The following is an 8,649-nucleotide window of genomic DNA, read 5'->3' on the forward strand; positions in this document are numbered from 1 at the left end:
ACACTTAAAGTGCAAGGACTCCAAGTGATCTCAACTCAAATATTTTCAAAACTGTAGAAATGGTAAAAGCTTGCAACCCTATTTTAGTTTCTTGTTTTTTTTTTTTTTTGGCAAAATTGATACCGATATTTCCTTGGTATGTAATGCAAATAAAGATTTCATTTTCATTGTTCTAACAGTATTTGTTTTTACGGATTTTGTAAAAATTGCGCAATTTTTTCAAAAAGATTTTCGCCTGCGGCGCTTTTCTTCTCCACAAGTGGTGTCTTAAGACACGCCGTTCGGACTCGGCGATAAACAGTAGGTCCCATATCATTGAGCTAAATATGAATCGGGGTGCACTCATTGATATGAGAGAAGTCTCCCTTATCCCGTATGGGATGTTGTGGAACAATGTTTTTTTGTTTTAGTTTTTTCAAAGAAACTACCGGTGTCCATTGAACGAGATAGTGATCCGGATCTTTCAATTGAACGAGATTGCCCAACTCTACAAAAAACATTTTCGAATGAGAAGTATTGGGTATGTGTTCCGTGAAAGTGACTAGGTGTAAGGTATTGCAATTATAAAATAACATGATAAGGATTGTCCCTTTTAAGATAAAATGTAGTTTTATTTTCTAATTTTTAAAGTAGTATATCGTTTATTTTTTATATCGTATCTTATTGACGTTATTCAAGTTTTTAAAACAAAACTGGAGACGCAGCATAAGTCAAGGGAGCGGAATAAGAGAAAGGAGCAGCATATGTGGCAGCGTATTTGGCAACAACGGGAGCAGAGTAAGCAGCAGCCACTGGAGCAGCGAAAGTTTTGGCAACAACTGGAGCGGCAACGGGTGCAACAACTGGGGCGGTGGCTACACCATTATAGTTACGGGCAACATATTGACTGCTGGTGGCAGTGACAAATGGAGCTGGGGCAGCAGCAACAACAGCAGCTGGGGCGGTATAAGCCAAAGGAGTAACTAAACCGGGTTTAGCGGCAGCACAGGCAATGATGGCGAAAAGGACAACGGCCTATACAAAATAGAAAAATTATTAGTATTTCAATCATTTATGGTTAACTATTTTTAAAACTTACGAATTTGAACATGTTGCTGGATTAGGATTTGTTGTGATTGCTGTGAGAACACAAGAATTTCTGATACAATTTGTGGAAGTTGCCTATTGTATTTATAGTTAAGATTGGTATGTTAATGATTACCGTTATATTTAATTCAAAAAGTGTAGCAGAGGTTCAAATTTGTTTGTGTACAATGACAGTCTTAAACATTTTTGTTGCTATTTGCATAGTCAGCCATCGTCCATTTAAATTCGAGTCACAAAACGTGAGGTTTCGTTTTTGCAGTAAAATGATTGCTGATTTACAAAAATCTTTATTCCTTTCATGTCCGTGTTGTCCTTATATTAGACAAGGACATGTTATAGTTAATATTTCGTCGTTTTATTCTGTTTGGTGCATTCCTCGCTACAAAAAAAACTTTTGACATCGATAGAAGACTTAGGCCTTAACTCCTAAATAGTACAACCCAGGACTGTGGAATCGGAGTCTGGCAAATTTCACTGGATTCAGAGTCGTAAAAAATGCTCGACTCCGACACGTGGCAAAATACTTTGTGCGTGCTATTGCACCACGGTAGCACCCTAAATATCATTTGCGACCCTATAAAGTCAATAAGGCCATGTTCGTCTGTTGTAATCACCCTAGTGCCCGCAATAATTGAGCTATAACGCTATATTTTTGCACCCGAGTGTCTTTATTCCATAGGCAGGTCAAGTTTAGAGATGGGCTATACCGGCCCACGAAATAGCTCCCATACAACGGTACCTCCCGTTTTTAGGTATTTTGAGGATTTTAGTTGCATTTTAGTTACCGAACTATTTGCAATTTAACATGTGAGGTTCCCAGTGATCACAAAATATATCCACTAAACTTTTTTCAACTTTTTCCTATACATTGTCCCTAATAAATTTTGTAATGGAATTTGTGGTAAACTTCATGTTCCATTGATGTAGCAGCCAAAATAAGTTAGAAAGTTTCAGTCGGCTTTGCCGAAATATGTATATATGTGTAGGAGCATATAAAATATAAAACTTGTTATACCCCCCGCCATGCGTTGTATTGAACGAATAGGAATAATTAGTTTCCTTAAGTTTCCCAATAAAACATTTGTATCCACATTTCGGTCCGAAAATGTGACAAAGATCCTACGAATACGAACTTTTGGTGGATATGTTTTGTGATCACTGGGAACCTCACATGTTAAATTGCAAGTAGTTCGGTATCTAAAATGTAACTAAAATCCTCAAAATACCTAAAAACGGGAGGTACCGTTTAATAGGAGCTATTTCGTGGGCCGATATAGTCTATCTTTAAACTTGACCTGCCTATGGAATAAAGACACTCGGGTGCAAAAATATTGCGTTATAGCTCAATTATTGCGGGCACTAGGATGATTACAACAGACGGACATGGCCATATCGACTTTACAGGGTCACAAATGATTACACTGTGCCACAGTGATAATTTGCAGGGGTTCTAATGCATAAATTCGGTTTTGTGGGAGTCCACAGAAGACGAAAATACCTTTGGTTTCTTTGGGTCACTTCGGTTTTTCATTTTATAACGGTAAATGTAGTGAAAAATGGGCTTTCTTGGATTTTCCACTTTAAACGGACATTAGTTCTTTTTTCCACAACCGATTTGCACACACTGTTTTTCATTATAAAGGGGAGAGTAATGCCTTTCGAACAAGCCATATATTTTTAAAATTGGTTAACAAATGGCTAAGTAATAGTGGTTTAAGTGTGACAAAAACGCATTAAAAAACAGTAAAATGTTTTTCCTTGTGCTCTAGGCTGCGTAAATGACACCTAACAGTACAATTATTTACAGTTAGTAAGTATGAAATTTAGTTAGCTTTCTAAAATGGGAAAAACCAACAAAATCCGCTGAAAAATGAATGCGTTATGGCATTTTTTGTGTTTCAACTTTTTGTTTTTTTTTCATATTTTCCTTTATAAAACATTGATACCTTGTGCGTAATTGTTAAGCAGGATAATCACAATTAGAATCATAGATGCTAAGATACCCATCTTTTATAAAGGAAAATATGAAAAAAACCAATAAGTTGAAACACAAAATATTCCATAACGCATTCATTTTTCAACCGATTTCGTTGGTTTCTCCCATTTTGGAAAGCCAACTAAATTTCCTACTTGCTAACAGTAAATAATTGTACTGTTAGGTGTCGTTTACGCAGCCTAGAGCACAAGGACAAACATTTTACTGTTTTTTAATGCGTTTTTGTCACACTTAAACCACTATTACTTAGCCATTTGTTAACCGATTTTAAAAACCTATGGCTTGTTCGAAAGGCATTACTCTCCCCTTTATAATGAAAAATAGTGTGTGCAAATCGGTTGTAGAAAAAAGAAGTAATGTCCGTTTAAATTTGAAAATCCAAGAAAGCCCATTTTTCACTACATTTACCGTTATAAAATCGAAACCCGAAGTGACCCAAAGAAACCAAAGGTATTTTCGTCTTCTGTGGACTCCCACAAAACCGAATTTGTGCATCAGAAATCCTGCTCCACAGTCCTGGGTTGTACTATTTAGGAGATAAGCCTAAGTCTTCTCTCGATGTCAAAAGTTTTTTTGTAGCGAGGAATGCACCAAACAGAATAAAACGACGAAATATTAACTATAACATGTCCTTGTATAATATAAGGACAACTCGGACATGGAAGGAATAAAGATTTTTGTCATTTTAGTAAATCAGCAATAATTTTTACTGCAACAACGAAACCTCACATTGTGTGACTCGAATTTAAATGGACGATGACTGACTATGCAAATAGCAACAAAAATGTTTAAGACTGTCATTGTACACAAAATGTGAACCTCTGCTACACTTTTTGAATTAAATATAACGGTAATCATTAGCATACCAATCTGAACTATAAATACAATAGGCAATTTCCACAAATTGTATCAGAAATTCTTGTGTTCTCACAGCAATCACAACAAATCCTAATCCAGCAACATGTTCAAATTCGTAAGTTTAAAAAATAGTTTAACATAAACGATTAAAATACTAATAATTTTTCTATTTTGTATAGGCCGTTGTCCTTTTCGCCATCATTGCCTGTGCTGCCGCTAAACCCGGTTTAGTTACTCCTTTGGCTTATACCGCCCCAGCTGCTGTTGTTGCTGCTGCCCCAGCTCCATTTGTCACTGCCACCAGCAGCCAATATGTTGCCCGTAACTACAATGGTGTAGCCACCGCCCCAGTTGTTGCACCCGTTGCCACCCCTGTTGTAGCTAAAACTTTCGCTGCTCCAGTGGCTGCTGCTTACTCTGCTCCCGTTGTTGCCAAATACGCTGCCACATATGGTGCTCCTTTCTCTTATTCCGCTCCCTTGACTTATGCTGCTTCTCCAGTTTTGTTTTAAAAACCTGAATAACATCAATAAGATACGATATAAGAAATAAACGATATACTACTTTAAAAATTAGAAAAAAGCTACATTTTTTTTAAATTAGTTTACTTTGGAGAAGATGTCACACTATAGTAACTAGAAAGTGTCCGATAAATCGAGTGCGACAAATTTTGGACGAAGTTTTAGATTTTCCATGATTAAAGGTTTGTGATAACTTTACAAAAAATGTTTCGTAAAAGGGTAAATCCTTATCAAGTTATTTTATAATTGCAATACCTCACACCTAGTCACTTTCACGGAACTCATACTAAGCTTTACCCTTATTATAAGCACATACCCAATACCTCTCAATCAAATAACGTCGGGTACTTGTTCTTCCTGCCAGATGGAGCTACCTAGCTGTTTCATACACCTTATAAGCGTGTCGCCTCCGGTTTTAAACAGATCGGCTGGTAGGCCATCAGCTCCTGCTGTCTTATTATTCTTCAGCCGGTTTTTTCTGTCTTTACCTCATCTTAGCCGGGTGGAATACATTCTATGCCATCATCTGGGATTGGGTCTGTGGTATCTTCGTCCTCTTCGCTGCTATTGGACACCAACAGTTTTGAAAAATGTTCTTTCCATATCCTGAGCACACTATCGTATCAGTTACCAAATTACCTTGCTGGTCTCTACAGAAGGATGTGCCTGTACCAAAGCCATCAGTTTCATGCTTGACACTTTGGTAGAATTTTCGGACTTCATTCTGGTTCCTGTACATCTCGATTTTTTCACACTCCCGCTTTTCCATCTCCCTCTTTTTCCTGAGGAAAAGACGTTTCTCTTCTCTCCTTTCTCCCGATATTTCTCTCGTGCGCTACGCGTTGCTACTGATTGCATAATAGCCCTATATGCCGCATTTTTCTTTTCGGTAGCAGCACGACACTTCTGATCATACCATGGATTCCTTGGTGGAGGTCTGTGGTATCCAAGTATGGATTTTGCGACTGTTTGCATGGAGTGGGTAATACTTTGCCATTGCGCTGATATGTTATCTTGATGAGGAGTGCTTTGATTAAGCAATTGGGCTAGTTGAGTGGAATATGCTGTGGATATCTGTTGTGATTGCAGCTTACCGATGTCTAACTTTCGTGTTGTGTATGTTCGTTCTTTGTTTGCTACGTTTAAACGGATGCATACCTTTGCTGCAACTAGGTAGTGGTCCGAGTCTTTGTTTGCTCCTAGGAACGAACGCACATCCAACACGCTCGATGAATGTCTTCCATCTATCACAACGTGAAATCAAATTCTTGTTTTCTGATCTGGAGACAGCCAGGTGCCCTTATGGATGTCAAGATATTTAAATCTGGTGCTGCTAACTACCATGTTTTTTGCCGCTGTGAAGTCTATCAGCCTCCTACCATTGTCAGATGTTTCACCGTGTAGACTGAATTTTCCAACTGTTGGGCCAAAGATATTTTCCTTTCCAATTTTGGTATTAAAATCGCCTACGGTCATATGTTTCTTCTAAGCGCTCATAAAATATATCTTTGGTCAGTTCGTCCTTGTCTTCAGTTGGAGCATGAGCGCAAATAAAGCTGATGTTGAAGTATTTTGCTTTTATTCGAATTGTAGAAAGTCTTTCATTCACTGGTGTGAAGCTGGAGACCAGGTGTTTTAATCTCCGACCAACTACAAATCCGCAACCAAACTTATGCTTTATGTCATGGCAGCTATAATACAGTGAGCCACATTTAGGTGTTGTTGTGACGCCTATCCCATTCCATCGTATTTCCTGTATGGCAGTAATGTCAGCCTTGTACTTTTCAAGTACATCTCCCAATGTGTAAACTGCACCTTCTCTATGCAGAGTGCGAACATTCCAGGTGCAGATTCGCAGATCATGGTCGTCAACTTTTGAGGGATTTGTTTTTCTTTTCTTTTGTTTTTTTATAGAAGGCTGCTTTTTCTAGGGGAGGGTTACTAACCCTGCGCCCAAACCAAAGCTTTTTAACTTTCTTATGGGCGAACGCGCGGCACATTTTAGCTCACAACCTTTAACGGGTGTAGAAGGCAGCTACCCCATGTGACACCATGGGGAGGTCCGTGTCCACTTGAGATTAAAGAGGGACCAAGATAAATCCTGGACTTTGCCATAGTAAAGCCGGTCAGGACCGTTCCTTGGTATCTTTCATCCCCTACGTCACCCAATGGCGATTCAGACCAGAATGATCATAAAGTAATAGGGGGAGAAATGTACAAAACATAATTTTTTCCAATTTTGTTGACTGCTCTCTAATAATAGTTTGATCAACTCGAAATTTATATTAGATATAAGACGAAGGAGAATCTAAATCGTCCAAATTATGATAGAGATTTTTTCGCAACCATGACAGAGAACTGCCTAGTTTTGATATTAAGGCAATCATGTATGTGAAGCTCAGATTTTCAGTAGTTTGAAAGTTTTTCAGTATTTTGAAAGATGAGATCTCCCATCGAAATGGCTGAAATCTGGTACTTTTTTCTTTGGTAAAAATAATATAAAACTTTCCACCCAAAATTCTTCAGTTAGTGTTTCGGAAGAGCTTAGTACTTCCAGAAACGAAAGTAAACTTATTGTTCCATTTTACTTTAATACATCTCATGGTGAGGGTATAAAAAGTTCGACCTGGACGAAGCAACCGCATCCTACGTTACATCATAGTAAAAGTGAAATGTTACTATTACAAGTAAAAAAGTATCAGTCGACTTTGCCGACAGATATATATCCTCAGCCTGTGTGAATTGGAACGTCCATCTATTGACAATATCAAATCGACAATTTACGGATTTTGTGGCCCTTTTTGAAATTTGCGACAAAAAATATTTTCTCAGGAAGTATGGAGTGATATGCGAGGCAACCAAAGGAGTTGACATATATAGCCGATTTTCAAACCAGATCTATGTATGCAAACACTACCACTGGTGCCATATGGGTTTTTTACAACTTCGGGCTATTTTCTCAGGAAGTATGGACTTGTCCCTAATAAAAGTTGTTACAATAAAAATCAAGATTCAAGAGCCGGTCCTGAACTGAACTTTTCCGAAATTTTATGTGGGAGGTATTCGAAGGAGTGGACCTATAGGGTACATATTAGAGCCTCTTCTATGTCTAATAGAGTTATCGTTTGCACAATTTGTCCGAACATTTTCGAACTTTTGTGGCGGAGGTACCTAAAGGGGTGGACCGATAGGGTTCATCTTCGAACTTAAACTAAGTTCGGACAAAATGACATTACTAAATCGACTCCAAACACCCTAGTTAGCATAAATGCTGAGCGTATAAAAATGGAGATATTCACATAAGTGTAACCATTTGCCTATTTCCTTTACAAAGGTTTTTTGCCGATTCCGAAATTAAATTTTATCCGCCCATAACCAAAATAAATAGGCTTCTTCCTCTCTACAAAATTTCAATAATAATTGCGACCTGTAACGTGGTTACAAAGTAAGATAGACACTCAAATCCAGATCGACACAACTACGGCAGATCTGGGCGTCTAAATCAAATCCATTTGATTTACCTGTTATCGCCTAGTTCGAGCGATACACATTTTCCAAAGAACTTTTTAGACTTAAATGTGATTTCTAGCCTATTTAGCAAAACCTATTTAGCAAGCCTATGCTAAAATTCCAATAAGAAATTGGAATTAATTACAATAAATAGACACTTGTTTTAATATTGTGAGCTTAGCGTTTATTTCTTATATCGTTTCTAATTCAGGCTCTATAAGTTTTTAGAACAAAACTGGAGCTGGAGCGGCAGCATAAGTCAAAGGAGCAGAGTAAGCGAAAGGAGCAGCATAGGTGGCAGCGTATTTGGTAACAACGGGAGCAGAATAGGCAGTAGTGTAGGCGGCAGCTACAGGAGCGGCGAAAGTCTTGGCAACAACTGGAGCAGCAACAGTTTTAGCTACAACAGGGGCTGCAACGGGAGCAACAACTGGGGCAGTGGCAATACCATTGTAGTTACGGGCAACATATTGGCTGCTGGTGGCAGTGACAAATGGAGCTGGGGCAGCAGCAACAACAGCAGCTGGTGCAGTGTAAGCCAAAGGAGTTACCAAACCGGGCTTGGCAGCAGCGCAGGCAATGATGGCGAAAATGACTACAGCCTATACAAAATAGAAGAATTATTAGTATTTCAATCGTTTGCGTTTTACCATTTTTAAAACCTACGAATTTGAACAT

At 38.4% G+C, this 8,649-nt stretch overlaps 1 protein-coding gene across 1 annotated transcript; it reads right to left on the reverse strand.

The window, feature by feature from the left end:
* Positions 1 to 681: 681 nt before the first annotated feature.
* LOC141403016 (uncharacterized) lies at positions 682 to 8,649 on the reverse strand. The gene is made up of 4 exons (XM_073985149.1): positions 8,638 to 8,649; positions 8,203 to 8,573; positions 1,259 to 1,379; positions 682 to 1,014 (listed from the first exon to the last, which is right to left on the reverse strand). The coding sequence occupies exons 1-4, from the start codon at positions 8,647 to 8,649 to the stop codon at positions 682 to 684; spliced, it is 837 nt and encodes a 278-aa protein (XP_073841250.1).

Source organism: Musca autumnalis, unplaced genomic scaffold (assembly GCF_047663935.1).
Source record: "Musca autumnalis isolate F117 unplaced genomic scaffold, ASM4766393v1 scaffold_4, whole genome shotgun sequence".
NCBI classification, from domain to species: Eukaryota; Metazoa; Arthropoda; class Insecta; order Diptera; family Muscidae; genus Musca; species Musca autumnalis.